The sequence below is a fragment of the Carassius auratus genome, chromosome 17 (genome assembly GCF_003368295.1).
Source record: "Carassius auratus strain Wakin chromosome 17, ASM336829v1, whole genome shotgun sequence".
Taxonomy (NCBI): domain Eukaryota; kingdom Metazoa; phylum Chordata; class Actinopteri; order Cypriniformes; family Cyprinidae; genus Carassius; species Carassius auratus.
In genome coordinates, this window is record NC_039259.1 from 23,916,267 (window position 1) to 23,934,911 (window position 18,645).

At 34.5% G+C, this 18,645-nt stretch overlaps 2 protein-coding genes across 2 annotated transcripts; both read left to right on the top strand.

Moving 5' to 3' along the window:
• Positions 1-2,708: 2,708 nt before the first annotated feature.
• Positions 2,709-11,764, top strand: snx6 (sorting nexin 6). The gene is made up of 14 exons (XM_026286521.1): positions 2,709-2,779; positions 2,917-2,967; positions 4,140-4,244; positions 4,381-4,491; positions 5,584-5,705; positions 5,790-5,913; positions 6,340-6,435; positions 7,109-7,214; positions 7,963-8,038; positions 8,347-8,386; positions 9,405-9,491; positions 9,748-9,907; positions 10,766-10,851; positions 10,930-11,764. Exons 1-14 carry the CDS (start codon positions 2,774-2,776, stop codon positions 10,981-10,983), a joined length of 1,224 nt encoding a protein of 407 aa, XP_026142306.1. The 5' UTR covers positions 2,709-2,773; the 3' UTR covers positions 10,984-11,764.
• Positions 11,765-11,904: 140 nt separating this feature from the next.
• Positions 11,905-18,579, top strand: LOC113117676 (E2F-associated phosphoprotein-like). Its single transcript, XM_026286522.1, has 7 exons — positions 11,905-12,054; positions 12,094-12,246; positions 12,469-12,653; positions 13,331-13,438; positions 17,416-17,530; positions 17,610-17,735; positions 17,817-18,579. The coding sequence occupies exons 2-7, from the start codon at positions 12,176-12,178 to the stop codon at positions 18,133-18,135; spliced, it is 924 nt and encodes a 307-aa protein (XP_026142307.1). The 5' UTR covers positions 11,905-12,054; positions 12,094-12,175; the 3' UTR covers positions 18,136-18,579.
• Positions 18,580-18,645: the final 66 nt, after the last annotated feature.

The window sequence follows — 18,645 nt, forward strand, 5'->3', positions numbered from 1 at the left end:
ATACAATTTATTATATTCTAAATGTATCATTTTTTTTAAATATTGTTTACTTATGTTTATTATTACTTTTGAACTGAAACACAGGTTATTGACCTTAATATGATAAGCAGTATAATAATTATATTATTACAAAATTTTATTACAATTTAAAATAACTTCTGTTTTAATATATTTACTCCAGTCCTCATTCCTCTAGTCTTCAGTGTCACATGATCCTTCAGAAATCATTCTAATGCTGATTTGGTGCTCAAGAAACATTTCTTATTTGAAAAATAAATAAAAATGACCCATTATTATATGTTGGTATTGATGCTTAATCATGCATTAATACAGATTAACAACAGAGCAATCTCTACTCAAAAGACACCATGCAGACAGCAAGAAAAATACATGTGTATTTACTTGCAATCTTTAATAGTTTTCAATAGTTGCATCTATTTTGGGCTCACGTAGTCAACTTATTAGTCAGAGCTGTTATGTTCACCACTGCATGAAACAAAGTGCCTTTCATGTAAGCCCTGAATCTCTGTGTCTGGTCAAGTGTGCTGAAAATAAACAAATGACCTCTCCTTGCTCTGCAGTAGGTTCTGTGCGCTGAAAGGGTGTGTGCACTGTGCTCAGAGTATTGATAGCTTACTGCTGCAAAGCATGTGAGAGTGAGAATGTGCCACATGTTGTTAAAAAAAATTCACGAATACGGTCAACTAGCTTAGATGTTAGATGTTAGATGTTCCAGATGTACTGAAAATCTGTGAGGTTAAAGGAACAGTCCAACCAAAAATGAAAATTTGCTGAAAATGTACTCACCTTCAGGCCAGATGTAGATGAGTTTGTTTCTTCATCGGAACAGAATTAGCATTACATCACTCGGATCCTCTGCAGTGAATGGGTGCCGTCAGAATGAGAGTCCAAACAGCTGATAAAAACATCACAATAATCACTTAATTTCTTGAGAAGCAAAAATCTACATATTTGTAAAAAATAAAAACAAAAGAACAAATGCATCATTAAGATGTTTTTGCTTCCGGCTAAAATACGAGTCCAGATTCAATAGAGAAATATGCACAGAATTAAGCACCATTTACAAGTGAAACCAGTCCAAAAGATTTGGAAAACAAACATGGTGGTGGATTTTGATGTGAGATGAAGGGTTCCACTAGATGAAGGGTTATGATGTTCTATGGACTGGTATTTCAGCCAGAAGCAGCAGTTATTTAATTTTCAAAGATATTTCATTGCCATTTCAGTTAATATAACTTTTTGTTCAGTTGTTTTGCAGTGGTTTGTTGTGTCTATTGCAGTGAAACATGACCTGATGAGGGTATTTCAATGTGTTATTGCATGTCGCAGGGTCACAAGATTTCACTTGAGGACAAAGTTACTCAATATGTTATTATGATGCTCACGTCTGCGATGTTGATGCTTGTATATAATTTCTCAATATGTTTTGATATCCTGAGCCGGTGCAATTAGTACAAGGTTATTTGATATTATATATTTGTTAACTTTATAATGACAAGCATTTGGTGTACAGAAATCACTGTTTATCATTTTATGATGGTGGGTTTTCTGAAGGCCCAAAATTTACACTTGACCATTAGCTGATAATTACCTAAGGTCTGTTAGTAACCGCAAACTATAACACAGGCCAAAGCGGTGAGCTGCAGTGTGTCACATCAGAAATTATTACTCTCTTATCTGGATTTTGCCATAAAAAACAATTATCCAGTAATACTGGATTATTTCAAACTCATCTAACTTGAACTAATGAATGAGTTGGGTGTTTCCATAAGAACAGCATCACACTCCACCAGCAGATGAAGATCAGCAGTTGACTAAAGTGAGTTTGTCATCCTCTAGTGGTGAGGAATCATATCACATTAGTGATATAAGCTATTTATAACTTTCTCAAATATGCACTAATAATGATAATAATAATTATCATGATAATAATAATAATAATAATAATAATGGATTTTATTTATATGTAGCCTATAACCTATATGCATATACAAATATACATGGCATATCTGATTAACAGGAAAATTATTAAGAAACCTAAAAGGATGCAGATGAATATATATATATATATATATATATATATATATATATATATATATATATATATATATATATATATATATATATATATACACACACACACACACACATTGCAATCAAGTAACAAATAATCATATTTAAATTTATGATTTGCAAATAATCATATTTAATAAAAAAATATTTATTTTATTCATATAGTAAAAACAGTGTTTACATAGTGCGTTACAAGAGTATATACAACTATACATAACATCGGAATGATAAGATAGCAAGAAAAAAAATTATTCTAAAATTAATTAATATAATAACAACAACAATAATAAACGTTATTAATTTTAATATTATGGTAAAATATAAAATAGAAAATAGAATTCAATCTAATAGTAATAATAAAACAACAACCGCAACAACGATGTGATAATGACCGCTATTTATTTTATTAATATAGTACACAACAATGTTTACAAACTGATTCACAGGAAATATGTTTAGCCTATATGTAAACACAAATCTACATGACGTACAAGAAAATTAGGAGTAAACCCAAACAATACAAAATATATAATAATAACAATATCTAAAATGTACAATTTAAAAACAGCTAATAAATGAGCAAAGCTTTGTCGGTTTGTACTTGAAGCTCCGCCTCTCAGATCTCCTGCCCCGGTGACGTCACATACTCCGCCACATTCATACTCCACCCGTAGCAGCCATGATGGTGGGTGCTTTTCTCCTTTACTCCCTCCACCCTTGTTATTTACACCTCCAATCTTTCGATGCGTCGAGTAATAACGAGCATCTGTCGTGTTTGCGTTCCGACCGTTCGTTCTGATCTTTCTGTTTGTCTCTCCACAGCAAGAAGGGCTGGACGACGGGCCCGATTTCCTTTCGGAGGAGGACAGAGGAGTAAGTTTGTTTTTCCTTTCCTCATTTCAGTCCTGTATCTGTCCTCCTACTGAGTGCTGTGCATGTGTGTTGTGTGTGTTTTTAGTCAGAGGACGTGTGTATTACTGCTGGTGCCACTGTGGCCCAGTGTATGTGTATGTATGTGTGTGTGTGTGTGTGTGTGTGTGTGTCCTATTTGAGTCCGTCTGTTCACTTCCTCCTGACAAACCTCACACACACAAACCCTTGTATGCACATTTATTCTCCTTGGACTCTCTAAGAAACTAGGGCAAGAACCCACAACCCACATCAAACCATTAACCATCACCTCATCCAACTCGTTAAATGACCTCGTTAAAGTTAAAGAATAAGTCTGTCATGGAACTGAAGGTTTACATGTTTGCATAAATGCAAATTCTCTGCTGAATTTTTTTTACATAATAATGTGGCTAATTCTTATCTGTATAAAAGTTGGCACAATGTTACTTTGTAATGTAGCATCAAATGAAACAATGTTGCTATATACAGTAGTGTTTAAATAACTGTTTCCTAATTTTAATGCCTGGATTATTTTTATGTAGATACTCTTAACAAAAAATACTGCACTGTTGCAGTGCCATCGTGATTTTAATAAAAATAGGTGATTTTAACGATATGTTGTCAGTTTTGTAAGGAATATGGTTGTGTAGAAGTAATGTTGCATTGAAAATTAACAAACATTTACTTTAACCATAGTTTCGACCAACATAAAGTATTTACTACATATTTTGTAACTGCTAAACTCTCTTATAGTTTATTATTATGATGTTCTAAAAATCTCATAATTTAATTATATAATTTTTGATTGTATCATTTTACAATATAATGATAATTTTGCTGTCAGAATCATGATAACTGATTAGGTTTAATCCATATATTTGTATAACGGAAAGTGTGTATTTTAGGTGCAGATATTTCAAAGTTTTTCATCTTTGGTAACGCTGACAAATGAATTTTAGAAAATAAAAATATTTAATCTTTCCTGAGGAAAAAATATTGTTAGAAATGATAATGTCTTAAACACAACAATATGCAAAGTTTTGTAATTAGATCAATCTTTTTGTGTAATATTTAAAAATGGATGCAGTATGGTCCTCACTGTTTGAGTTTTGATTTGATTAAATTACACTGTATTTATGCAATTATTTTGATAGCCAAGGGCGGTGAATGTGGATCTTCAAACTGACGCTACACTACAGGTGGACATCTCAGATGCTCTGAGTGAGAGAGACAAGGTCAAGTTCACCGTCCATACAAAGGTACACAACATCTAGAAATAAAAGCTACCAGGATTGTGTGTATAGAATTTCAGCCCTGCCTCAGAAATCAACTTTCTGCACATGTTGTTTACGCATTCATTTATTAAGTGTTGATTTATGTTTTGTTTTTTTTCAGAGCACTCTACCTAATTTCAAGCAGAATGAATTTTCAGTTGTCAGACAGCATGAAGAATTTATCTGGCTTCACGACTCGTTCGTTGAAAATGAAGAATACGCAGGTTATATTGTAAGTACTGTTAAGTCTCTTAGCATATTATAGTGTAAGTTTAGTGATGTAACAGATAGCTTGCATGTTAATGGCAAATTCGCAATTACAGGCCAGTTGTTTGCAATTATGCTAGTAATGTGATTCTTTAATTTGCTTTACACTGGACGCTTTGAACAGTATGGGGCGTACTCTCGTTTAAACACTACTTCATTATGTGTGTTCGAGAGCAAACGTTCCAGTCGCTCTCGCCAAGGCTGGAATCATTGCTTAATGTCCTTTTATAGGACTGGTGTACATTACAAGGTCTGGTGCATGACAAATGTCTTTTTTGATGTAGTTCAGGTGCATGAAAAAAAAAAAGGAAATGATCTTTGGTGCAGTTTCCATTCTGGATATATTGGTTGAAACTATTATTAAACTATAAGAGTAAACTGACAAAACTGATGTGCGATATGCTTGATTAGTTTTTCATGTCATATCCATGGTGTTTAAAGTTTTTTTTTTTTTTTTAAAGAAATGAATCATGAATCAAAAATGTTTTTGTTCGATTAATGTTCTTCTAAACCTCCTTTTCTTTAGAATTTTGCAAAATAGTTTTAGATCTTAGTAAAATATTAATCTGCACATCTGTTTTCAACATTGATAATAATAAGAAAGCAGCAAAAAGTCATATCAGATTGATTTCTGAAGGATCATGTGACACAAGACTGGTGTAAATTTTGCAGAAAGTTCAGCTTTAATCACTGGAATAAATGACATCTTAAAATATGTTCAAATAGAAAATTGTTATTTTAAATTGTAAAAGTATTCTACAGTGTTACTGTGTTTTTAGCGTGCCGCCTTTCTATTTCCTGCATTATTTTAAGCCTCAAAGAACTCTATTGCTATCTGATTTAATATAGTTTCATCTGAAATATTATGATTAATACTCAACAAACAAAGAGTCCTGGCACTGACTGCCATTTACAGTATCATCAAAGCAAGCCTGAATTATTTATAGCACTTCGCATTAGGCTCAGCAGTGTGAGCGAATGATATTACGAATCGCAGAGTCTCATTAGCAGCAGTTTTGAGAGTCATAATGCCACTTGAATATCTCTTTCCCTGTAGATTCCTCCTGCTCCTCCGAAACCAGATTTTGATGCATCTCGGGAGAAACTTCAGAAGCTGGGTGAAGGCGAAGGATCTATGACCAAGGAGGAGTTCACGAAGATGAAACAGGAGCTGGAGGCGTGAGTAGATTGTCTTTGTTTATGATTGTTAGTGCATTGCTAGTTGTGTGACTTCATTATTAATAATATGAAAATGCGTTGCAGTGAATATCTGGCCATCTTCAAGAAGACTGTAGCAATGCATGAGGTCTTTCTGTGCCGAGTTGCTGCCCACCCCGTCCTGCGCAAAGACTTGAACTTCCACGTTTTCTTAGAGTACAACCAAGACGTAAGTTGGGCCATTGTTAACTTTGACATTATTGTTCTAAAATGTTTGGGAAATTGTAAGTGCAAGTACAATACTGTTTTTAATCATTGCTTTTATTATGCATGTTATTATTTACTTTGTTTTAAGGCAGTGAGTAAAGAAATTTAATTGTTCATTTTATCCCCAAAGAATTCAAAATATGAAATGTTACTTGAAATCTCCTTTTAATAATTTTTTCTCGTATTGATTTGAAACTTGGACACAAACCAAAAGAATTAGATAATTCATAACAAGTGAATAAGTCTGACAGATGAGATTGTGCAAAGCAAACCAGAAGAATTCAGTTCCATATTTTGAAACCAGAAATGCAAGTGTCATTCTCAGTAGAAATAAAAAAAATATTTTAAAAGAGCATTTGCCCTTGGATTTCTCACTTTGTAATTACAGCTGAGTGTACGAGGGAAAAACAAGAAGGAAAAGCTGGAGGATTTCTTCAAGAATGTGGTGAAGTCTGCAGATGGGGTTCTTGTGGCTGGAGTGAAGGTCAGTTCAGTCTGAGGCCTTCTTCCCATGTCAGGTGACTTGTTTTTTTTATGTGACTCTGCTGCAGAAATTAAGGGGCGGAGAGAGCGAGAGAGGCCAGGACATCAGCCACCTTTTTGAGAAATGATTTACTTTGGCTTGAACTTCTCTGTGTTTAGCTGTAGGTTGGAAGATGGTTTATGGCTCCCTGGTGAACCCATTTGCTAGAAGTGGAATGCACAGTGGTCAAAACCAAAAAAGGCAAAAATGCACTATGGTACAAAATGTTTAGGGTTGAAGGACTTGCACATCAAACCACAGAGTAAAACAGTAATAATGGGAAATATGATTCCAATTTAAAATTTTTACTTTTTAAATATATTTCAGAATGTGATGAATTCCTCCTGTGATGCAAAGCTGAATTTTCTGAAGTCTTCAGTTCCTTACGATCCTTCAGAAATAATATTCTGTAATATTCTGATTTGATGCTCAAGAAACATGATTCCAGATTCTTTGATGATGGTTGAAAAGTTCAAAGAACAGTGTTCATTTGAAATAGAAATCTTCTATAATATATTATAAATATTTACATTTTAAAACATGTCCATTTCCTCTTGTTTCATCATGAGCTTCACTTCTTTGTTTTTGCACTTTTCTGAACAATCTGTTTATTTCTTTTTTTTTTTTATATCAGGATGTTGATGATTTCTTTGAACACGAGAAGACGTTCCTTTTAGAGTACCACAACCGCGTCAAAGACTCATCTGCCAAATCGGATCGAATGATCAGGTCTCACAAAAGTACGTTTCTCTTCTTTTATGGGTGAATTCTTCACACATTTGTAAATGCTTCTGGCTCACATGACAATGCAGCATCAAGGATAAGACAAGGTCAAAGGTCTTCAGTCACAGGAAGCGTGTGTTATAAATCTAAATGACAGACGTGCCTCAACCGACAGCATTTCAGATATACTCTTAAAAACAAAACAAAGCTCTTTTAGCATTGTGCTTTTCATCTGGTCTAAGGTTAATTTCACACTTTATTCAGTTTGTCAAAGCTATGAACTGTAAATAAGCTCATCATGTTTTGCAGTGTTTGGTTCTGTTTGTGTTCATCATGTATTAGCCTGGAAAGGTTGGTTCTCTCTGTTAGGAGTGATAACAGGAACTTCAGAAGCGGTACATAATACTGCTTAGTCGGACAGTGTCTAATTTACCAGGAAGCCAGTGAATGTCAAGTGACTCAATTGACTTTTTAAAACTCAGTCAAATGTATTTGATGACATGCAATGTATTATGTAAAATGATCTGAATAATTTTTTTTTTAGATTTCAGTGCAGCACTTTCCTTTCAAAAATATGTTTTGGTAATTTGCATAATTTTTTTGGATCAAGTGTCTGTCCGATTCCGAGCCAAATGTTTTGTCTTTTCCTTGTGTGGCATGAGTCTCATTGGCACAACACTGAAACATGATCTGGATGAGCAGAATGCTGTGAAATGCCCTGACAGCACTGCCTCGTCTAGAGAGCTAACAGGACGTGTGTTTCAGATGCGGCCGATGATATCAACAGAATCGCCTCCACGCTGTACACCTTAGGTACCCAGGACTCCACAGATCTGTGCAAGTACGCCAGTGTTTCCCATGTAGCTCCACACTGAATGCATGTTTTTTCCATGTGTAAACAGGCTTTAGAAGGACATGTTTGACCGTTTCATTTGCGTCTCACAACCGCTTCAGGATATTGTGTGTGATAATGCATTCTAAGAACACAGCAGTCAAGTTACAATACATTCATCTTTTAAAAAGAGTTTTTTTTCGATTACACTACCAGCATCTCATGTTTTTCAAAGCAAAAATGCATTCTGTGTATGGCCCAGTGTGAATGGAGCCAAGTCTTTGACTTGCTTTTTTGTTTTGTTCCCCCATAAACAGATTTTTCCTGAAAGTATCAGAGCTTTTTGAGAAAACACGGGTAAGTGCTTCCAGTTTTATAACATAATTTTATCATAGATGCTTTTTGATATAAAGTGGTCAAAGCCCTAATTTAAACCAGGAAATATATAAATAGTTTTAAAACTAAGAAACATTGACATAGTAACATTTTACAATAAAATATATTGCTTAACTAACAATGAACAACATATTTACAGCTTTAACAATTTTTATGTTATTTAATAAAGTACAGTTATTATTTTTCAGTTTACAGCGCAGTGAAATTAATATGAATAAATGCAACTTTTCATTTTAAATGCATTTTTATTCATTGTAAGGTCAATTTAAAAATCAAAAGTTAATTTGTGTTTTTTATATACTACATATGTTTATTTAAATTTAGAATTTGCTTTTATTTTTAGATTTAGATTTTCTTTTGATTGTGTATTTCTTTATATTTACAACTTTTAGAACTTCATCCTAAAATGATTTGATTTAGATGCCAAGACATTTCAAATTTGTATATTTTTGTTTTTAAAGTTAGTTTTAAAACAAAAACTTTACCAAAAAAAGGTTATTTTGAATGTTTTTTTAATTTTAGAGAATGCCACTATACTTAACTAATGTTAATAAATGAGGCCATAAAAGTTGAAATGTGACATTGGCTTCATTCTTCTAATAAAATTTATATAAAAATGACTTTCCAAAAATGTTGTGACTGCCTTACTCTCTAAGGTGAAGAAGAGTTAGTTAGTTAGTTAGTAGTACTTTATTGTTCAGCCTAAGCTGAAAATTAATCTTTGATCTCCCCATACAATAACAAAACAATTAACAATACACAACATCCAATAAATACATCTAGCCATACACAACATCCACAATAACAAAATTAAAATATACATTCCTACCTTAATTTCCTAAGTTAATTTGGTGTGAGTCGAAGCTCAGCAGTTTGTATCAAGAAGGCAGAATTTGATGAATCAGAGAGTTAGGGGTTGTAAAGTCACTCACCTCTTCCTCTCCATTGTTTTCAAACTCCTTTTCTGTTTCCTGTGCAGAAAATTGAAGCGCGTGTGGCGGCCGATGAGGATTTGAAACTAGCCGACTTGTTGAAGTACTACCTCAGAGAGTCGCAAGCCGCTAAGGTAGAGCCGTGTGGTCAGCATGTTGAACTCATTAGAGGGCTTTCTTACATTAGCCAGTGATTTGTTGCTGAAGCCCTGGATGCAATGTAATTAAGCTACAGAAGTGATTCTGACCTGACTTTCTAAAGCAGAACAGTGATCTCTTCAGATTCAGTTTAAGACCGGATTCATTGACCACTGTTCATAGTTATTGCTTCCTGGCCAAGTTTAAAATGCTTTTATTCTTTCTTTGTAAATTGCATTATCTCTTCCACAGGACCTCCTGTACAGACGAGGAAGAGCATTAGTTGATTATGAGAACGCTAATAAAGCTCTGGATAAAGCCCGAGCTAAAAACAAGGACGTCCTACAAGCAGAAACCACACAGCAAGTGTGCTGTCAGAAGTTTGAGAAAATCTCTGAATCTGCAAAACAAGGTACTTCATCTGTATCATTCTGAGTACAAAACAAATATGATTTTACACTCTTTTCTAACCAGACTCAATGTAATACAACTTGCTCTTCGTCTAAACTGGCACAGACAATGGCCATTTGTTGATTGCTTGGTTTTAAAAGCTGTCACACTAGTTGGCTCCACCCACCGTTATATGTCATTGGTCCAAAAATCGAAATTCTCAGATCTGAGTGTCATTTTACACTAGGGCTGAATGATCAAAATAAACCTGAAATCAACGTAAATTGTGATATTGCTTAATGTTATTATCAAATTGCTACTATAAAAATCTACTATTGCTATTATTAGAAGGCTGTGATTTAATTAAATTTATGCAAAGCATATTTTAGAGTGAAGCGTGCAAGAAAATACAATTTTGGACCAAATTGTGCTGCCCTGCAAGTGAGGACTATTTATGTATATATATATATATATATGTGTGTGTATATATATATATATATATATATATATATATATATATATATATATATATATATATATATATATATATATATATATATATATATATATATAATATAATATAATATAATATACATTTTTCACAATCTAATTTAGTTCAATTCACATTTCTTTGAAAGTTGTATTCCCCAAATCGTGCATGTCTACTTTTGCATTTAATTTGGACAGAGAACTGTATTCAGACGAGGTGTTAATGTGGAAATGACCTCGATGTTAAATTGTTACGTGGCTTATTGCATTTAACCTCGGATTGCTCCGGGGAGGTTGTCTGTTTATTAAAATTCCTGTCAATCACTTTGGATAAAAGCATCTGCTAAACTGTTATTTGCTCACTAAATATTAATGCTTTTGTTCCATTTAGAACTGATAGATTTCAAGACACGGCGAGTAGCAGCGTTCAGGAAGAACTTGGTGGAACTGGCCGAGCTGGAACTCAAACATGCCAAGGTTTCCATTCACTTTCTACTCTGACTCTCAATGATGTCAAATCCACGCATTGTGTATTCACACTATATCTCTCTCCAGGGGAATCTACAGTTGCTGCAGAGCTGTCTGGGGGTCCTGAAAGGAGACACTTAGGTTCTGGCGCCAGGTTCTCCATATAGGGCTTTCCCTGCTTTGGTCTCATCTTCATTCGGAAGATGGAGGAGAGAACATACCTGGGGTCAGTTTGTCTAAAGAGACGTCTGTACTTACCACCACCAGAGACACCATACTCCCTCCACAACCCCCCTAAAGTGAGGCAGTCCACTGTGGAAGATCACCTGATCCACACCGCACAACATATACGAGTTCTTCATTTAATCACACATTTTTAACCTTTAATTGTTAATCGTTTTCCATGGGATTCGCTACATCATTCTGGTTTCGGCAGTTTTTGTCCTGTTTGTTTCGTATCACTCGTTTTTTTGTCTTCTCTGTTGTAATCTTCTAAGTTAGTTTTGGTGATCTGTGTGTGGATGCTGCTCAGATATCTTGTTCAAGTTGAGCTGATTGTTATTACAATTAAAATGTATGGTCACTCAAAGCCTTGTACATGTGTTAGTTTTCATCGTATAGCTGTAGATCATCGTAATCAGACTAGTTTATTCCTCTTTTTTTTTTCATTCCTAACAAATTTTTCAGTATGTTTGCCTTAAAGTGTAGATTAATATGACATTGTTAAAAAGAAATCATACATGAATGCATTTTTTTTCCTCCTGACTTTTTAAGTGCACTGTATATGAATGTGGTTTTCTTTTTCACAATATGTGACCAAAGCTTCCATTTATTCAGATGGAGGAATGCTGACATAAACGCTGATAACAATGAGAAAATGACCATGAATATAACAAAAAATAAATGATGCTGTTTACTTTAACTGAGATTTTTTTAAATGTCAACACAAAAGCTGATGGTTTGAATTAATGGACTAAATAAATAAAGCAAAATAATTGTTTATGTATAAAATGGGATTTTTTAATACAATCGAGCAGCCGCTTTCGAATCCTTGGATTGGAGAACTTTAAATAGACTTTATTAAATATAAAAATTAAGTGACGTAATCATGGCGATTTCAAATGGTTAAGTTTTCATCTTTTTAACGGCTTTTATTTTGATAGCTTTATTTTGAAGTCACAAAGCGTGACACGGAAATGTTCCATAACTTGCGTTCTGCTATTTTAAAATTGCTTTCTTTTACTGTCTATGGTTCTGCTGCTGAAGTGAAGCCAAAACGCATTTTATCCATAGACTGTTTTATCTTCATAGTTTTTTACTCGAAATAAGAAGAATGAACCGAAAAGATGATTATGATTCCTATGAGATTGAAGAGCCGAGTGACGAGGAAGGAGCCGAAAGCAGGTAAACAACAGAAAACATTTTCTGTGATGTAAACAAACAAATATGAACATCAATATTAGGGTATGTATTTTACTTTATAGGCTTTATAGTTATACTTTGGTGTTAGTACACATGGCTATTTGGTCTAATTTCTTTCGAGACGAGTTGTAAACATGTTGTAACCATAAATGCTCTTCATAGATCAGATTGATACAGTGTTTCTGCTCGGTTTAACCCCCTCAGTTCTGAAGATGAGCTGGATGTTCTTCTCCACGGGACTCCGGATCAGAAGAAGAAGCTGATCAGAGAGTATCTGACGGGGGAGAGCGAGTCCTCCAGCGGGGACGAGTTTGAGAAGGAGATGGAGGCCGAGCTCAGCAGCACCATGAAGAGCCTGGAGTACAGCTGGACCGCATCTTCAGCTACAGGTTTCACAAAAACACCTGCAATCATCAGTGTTTCACTTCAATTCAAGTTTATTTCTATAGCGCTTTTTACGATACAAATCATTGCAAAGCAACTTTACAGAATATTAAGTTTCTACAATATTTAGTAGTAGCTTATAAGTGGTGACTTTATGTGCATATGACAGGAATTTTTCAGAAAAATTAATACAAGACATAGTCAACCAGACAATGAAGACTATTAACAGCAATTATTATGTGATTGCATGATTGTTTCAGGGTTAGCATCATCTGTGGTCTTCTGAGGGGGTCAGCATCATCTCTTCTCAGGTGTTCTGGATCCAGAGAAACAAATAGAGACATCATTAGCATAGCTGCTGTTCCAGTCAAGTAAAATTAATTAGTTTAACCCAAGCTAAAGAATAGTAATGCGCATTTGATCAAATACAACTGCAGTCACAAATTATGAGAATTATTGGTGAAAGAGATGTGTTTTTAATCTTTAAACAGAAAGAGTGTGTCTGAACCTCAAGCATTATCAGGAAGGCTATTCCAGAGTTAAGGAGCCATATGCGAACGAGCTCTACCTCATTTAGTGGACTTTGCTATCCTAGGAAATACCAACTTTCAGTGTTACAATTTAAATGTAACATTTATAACAGTAAATCAACTCAAGTTATAATTTAATATTTAATATACAGGTCAAACATCTGGGACCAGTGACGGCACTTCCACAGTGAACAAGCAACAGACTCAGGAGTATGACAGCATTTACTTCGACTCAGATGAAGATGAAGATGGCACAGCTGGTAATTATTCAAAATAAAAAAAAGTCTGTTGTACAACAAGAATATAATTTTTTTATATGGACACATTTGAGATCACAATTTTTTTTTCAGTTCCTCTTAAAATACATTTTTATTTAACCCTTGTGCATTGTTCAAATTCACCACCCTTTCGACTTGTTCGTGGATGAAAACATCCACTCAATTAAACTGCTGTAAAAATGTATCAAATTCATATTTTTTCATTTTTTTTTGCATAAATCTGTTAATCAACTTCAGTCCTGATTAAAACTACCAAATGTTTAAAAAAAAAATCCAAGAATTTAACTCTTTAATAGCCAAGTTCATAAATGATGTCACTGATTTGGGGGGAAAAAACACACAAAATGACTTATTTTCAATATAAAAGTAATTGTGGCTGGATTTTTTTTTTTTTTACTTTTTATAACAGTCTTGGGCATTTCAAAGATTAGTAGCAACATTGGCTTTGATGCATTGTTAGTTTTTGTGCAGCATTAGATGAAAAAATTTTCTCCCTAATTAGTTGTTGGTGGCTGTTTTTGCCCCATTGAATTCCATTATGACAACATTTTTTGATTGCAAAGCCATGACACCATATAATCATGCATTCTTGATTTTTTGTGGTTTTCCCTTTTGGGAAGAGGTAAAAAAAATATATTTTTACAGTTGATCACTAGGTGGGACCATTAACCCTTTAGATAGGCCTGTGCAAAAAAAGGCTTAGTTTCTGGCTTGTATATGGAGTTATATGGAGTATAACAGCATATTATATTGTGTGTGTATGTATGTGTGTTTGAGAAAGAGAGAGACAGAGTGTGTGAGAGAGACCTTTGCGCACTTACCTTGATGTATTTCAGAAAATCAAAATGTACACCTCAGCTCTCAGAACTACATGGAGTAAACAAAAGTGTATTTATGCACCTGCTGCTTTTTAATGGTGGTGAAAGTATTCGGTTGTTAAGTGATGACATAAGAAGAGCTGTTTCCGGGTCCAGGCCTCAACTCGCTTCACTTGAGAATATGACCTCAGCAGCCGTTTATGAGCAATGTTTATTCATATTGATAATTTAAGCTAAACGCTTTTAAACTTACGATATACACTACAGTCTCCGTGCTCACAGTGTCCCAAACACAAATAATTTTTATATATATTTTTTTATATTTATATTTTCATTGTCTGGCTATCAGGGACTTGAGTATGGAGTTAAAGGTTAAGATTATAACTTTTTCGCTAGTATTCTATCACATTGTGAGTTTATATTAGCATCTTTTGTTGTTTTCTCGTGGTAACTGATAGAGCGTTTGGACATGGAAGCGCTGCTACGTGACGTCAGACTTAACAAGGGAATAGACTAAACAAAAGCAAAGTACATGGATTTAAACACTTGCATGGCATCGTGCTGGTCATATAATGGTGAGAAGAGCAGCAAGCAACTTGTACCAAAGTTTTAGAAATGATTATGTAGCGTGACCCCTCCAGCGAGCTGCAGCTTATTTGTAGTTGGTATTGCATTTTGGTTCATAATACATTATGTTCATAAATTTAATGCAAAGTAGATTTTTTTACAGGATTTTAAGGTTTTAAACTGGCTTTACCATCAAGAAAAGACGAGCATTTCACATATAGGCCATCTGTACTTTTCACCATCAAGAGGCAGCATGTGCATAAACACACTTCTTTTTTATTGTTTACTCCATGTAGTTCTGAGAGCATGAGGTGCATATTTGGATTTTTTCCGGTACTTTATATCAAGGTAAGTGCACAAAGGTCTCTCTCACACCCTCTCTCTCTCTCTCTCTCTCTCTCTCACACACACACACACACACACACTATAATTTGTTATTATACTCCATATAACTCCATATACAAGCCAGAAACTAAGCCTTTTTTTGCACAGGCCTATCTAAAGGGTAAATGGTCCCACCTAGTGATCAACTGTAAAAAATAACAAATGTTACCTCTTCCCAACAGGGAAACCACCAACAATCAACAATCAAGAATCTCACACACACACACAAACACTATAATTTGCTGTTATACTCCATATAAAAGCCAGAAACTAAGCCTTTTTTTGCACAGGCCTATCTAAAGGGTTAATGGTCCCACCTAGTGATCAACTGTAAAAATATATTTTTTTACCTCTTCCCAAAAGGGAAAACCACAAACAATCAAGAATGCATGATTATATGGTGTCATGGCTTTCCAATCAAAAAATGTCGTTATAATGGAAGTCAATGGAGCAAAAACAGCCACCAACAACTGATTAAGGAGAAAAAAATTTAATCTAATGCTGCACAAAAACTAACAATGCATCAAAGCCAATTTTGTTTCTAATCTTTGGCATGCCCAAGACTGTGATAAAAGGTAAAAAAATATCCAGTCCACAATCACTTTTTATATTGAAAATATGTAATTGTGTGTGTTTTTTATCCCAAATCAGTGACATCATTTATGAACTTGGTAATTAAAACATTAAAATCTTGGAATTTTTTCAAACATTTGGTAGTTTTGATCAGGACTGAGGTTGATTAATAGATTTATGCAAAAAAAATTGAAAAAAATATTTATCTGGTACATTTTTACAGCAGTTTAATTTAGTGGACGTTTTCATCCACGAACAACTCGAAAGGTAGTGAGTGTACCATTGAGTTTTTGAAAAAATTCAAAGCATTTTCCCAAAATATGGGTCAAAATAAGATTTGTTACCAAAAATCATTCCATTAGCTCAAACACAGAGAAAGTTGTGGCCAAAATAAGACTCAACTTTACCCCCTAGTGGACGAAAACGTCCCCAACAACGCACAAGGGTTAAATGGTTTTGAAAATGAACACTATCAAAGCTTGAATTACATAGAGATGTTCAGTTCATAACAATGAATATCTATCCATGTGGTCAACTTTTAAAAGTAAGGTTTAATTTAGATGGTATTATTTTTATAGAAAATCTGAGCAACATATTAAAGTATTACAGCTGTATTTTTGTCAAGCATTTTTGAGACAGTGTATCAATACTTACAAACAATGCAATACCTGATTTTGATAATGACACGTTTATTTTCATCAGGTGTTTTTTTTTTTTTTCAAAGCAAAGGATTTACATTTTTTTCCTACACTTGAATCTTAATACTGTGTGTCATTTCCTGGATGATCCATTACTGTTTTTATATTTTCTGATAGTTGTTTGAGTTCCTTGTTTGTCCTGAGCAGTTCAGAAAAATCCTCCAGCTCATGCACATTCTATGGTTTTCCAGCATCTTGAACCCTTTTCTTTTATCCTGTCATTTTACTTTATTACACAGCACTTAATTTCTGAACTTATTTGTTTTGCTTAACAGCATCTTTAAAAATATATTTACTGAGAAAAATGGTGATGTTCAATATTTTACCTTATGTATGTATGTATATGTATGTAGGTATATATTAGGGGTTTAATGACTTCTTTTTTTTTTATGTAATGAAAGTTGAGTCGATGTTGACTAGTCGCTGACGTCATTAATGAAATAAGCCTGATCCTGGAGCTGAGACTCAAACACCTTGTGTACAGCTATGGCATATGACACTGCGCTGCCACCCTGTTTGGAAACAGAGCATAAATGTGGAAGTCCTTCAAAGAATTCTTATCCTGTTGCGCCCTCTGTAGGACTAGCGACTTAAAGCTCATGGCAGAGCATTGAAGTGTGTGCAGTCGCTGCAACCCCTAGTGTATGTGTTTGTGTGTGTGTATATATATAATTTTTAGATTCACATTTATATTGTTTGTGTGATAGTCTGTTATTACCTTTTTTGTATTTTTTGTGCCTATATGCTGACTTTTTTTGTCCTCATTATCACTATTTTTGTTGAGCACCCAGTTTAAGAGTGATGAGCGTGCTTTTGTTTTGACTTTGTTTTTGTGTTTAACGATATTGTGTAATGTGGTGAAGCAACGTAATAAATGGTAAATAAGTTATGTTAATATGGTTTTTCTATGCTGTATCAGGAAGCTCTCAAGGTTTGAAGAGGAAGCATCGCTCTGTTCTCACAAACGATGAGCTGTTATACGACCCAGACAAGGATGATCGCGACCAGGCTTGGGTGGATGCAAGAAGAAAAGCGTAAGTTTTTGTCACTAAAAAATGTAAGTTATAACAAAAGGTTTTGACATTCATAGCTTATTTAAATTTTTTGATACAGATACAGAAATCAGAGGCGGCTGCCACCATCAGCGGACAGAAGAAACAAACCACACACTGTTCCTAGCAGTGATGCTGTCCTCAACTGTCCTGCCTGTATGACCACCTTATGCCTGGACTGTCAAAGGTACGTCACATTCAGTTCATATTGCACTGTGAGCATCTCTGAAGATTATTTCCTACGTCTAAATGACTTCTCAACCCACAGGCATGAGAAATATCGGACACAGTACAGAGCCATGTTTGTGATGAACTGCACAGTCAACAAAGAGGAAGTGCTGCGCTATAAAACCCCCAATAAGAGAAAACAGAACCGGCAGAGGAAGAAGGCCCGTCGGGAGACCACGTCCACATCTACAGAGGCTGAAATGGAGTCAAGTGCAGGTCTGACTGATGCACGTTTGGCAGGAATGGATGAAGAAGAGATATATCACTCAGTCAAGTGCACAGAATGCTCCACTGAAGTGGCAGTGTATGATAAAGATGAGGTGTATCATTTCTTCAACATCCTAGCAAGTCACTGCTAAGGACATCCACTGGACTTATAAATACAAACCACATGTTTTGGTGGGTTTGATGTGCATCACCAGGCAACTTTGCTGTAAAGTACATAGAGAGAAAGAAAATTTTGGGGAAAGGAATAGGGCTAGATATGTAATTTTATTTATAGGGTTTTTATATTCTGTAAAATGTAAACACTTTCATGCGATCCACTTCCTGTAAATGACATCTCATATTTGCATAAAAGTTGTTCTGTTGCCTCTCTATGTTCTTTTAAGTTGTAGCTTTACACAAAGGAGAGGGCATGGAAATTATTCAAATTAAACAGAAGTGACATTGCAGTAAAAAGCATTTAGCTAAGCACTTAATGTGCTCTAAACTGTGTCATTTGAATAATTGTTTTCATTTTGAATTTATAGAAAATTTAATTCCTATCAAATATTAGCAGACCGATATTAAAGCATTACCTGTTTACGTATAAGCGTAGTATCTTTATTTTGCGCGGGCTTTTATTTTGGTACTCCGTAATATCCCTT

Excerpts from the sequence above, each read along its gene's own strand:
- LOC113117676 (XM_026286522.1), top strand. The coding sequence starts at position 12,176 with ATGAACCGAAAAGATGATTATGATTCCTATGAGATTGAAGAGCCGAGT. Across the intron at positions 12,247-12,468 it reads GAGGAAGGAGCCGAAAGCAG|TTCTGAAGATGAGCTGGATG; the intron begins GTAAACAACAGA and ends TAACCCCCTCAG. Across the intron at positions 13,439-17,415 it reads AGATGAAGATGGCACAGCTG|GAAGCTCTCAAGGTTTGAAG; the intron begins GTAATTATTCAA and ends ATGCTGTATCAG.
- snx6 (XM_026286521.1), top strand. Across the intron at positions 4,492-5,583 it reads AAGAATACGCAGGTTATATT|ATTCCTCCTGCTCCTCCGAA; the intron begins GTAAGTACTGTT and ends CTTTCCCTGTAG. Across the intron at positions 9,492-9,747 it reads GAGAGTCGCAAGCCGCTAAG|GACCTCCTGTACAGACGAGG; the intron begins GTAGAGCCGTGT and ends TCTCTTCCACAG.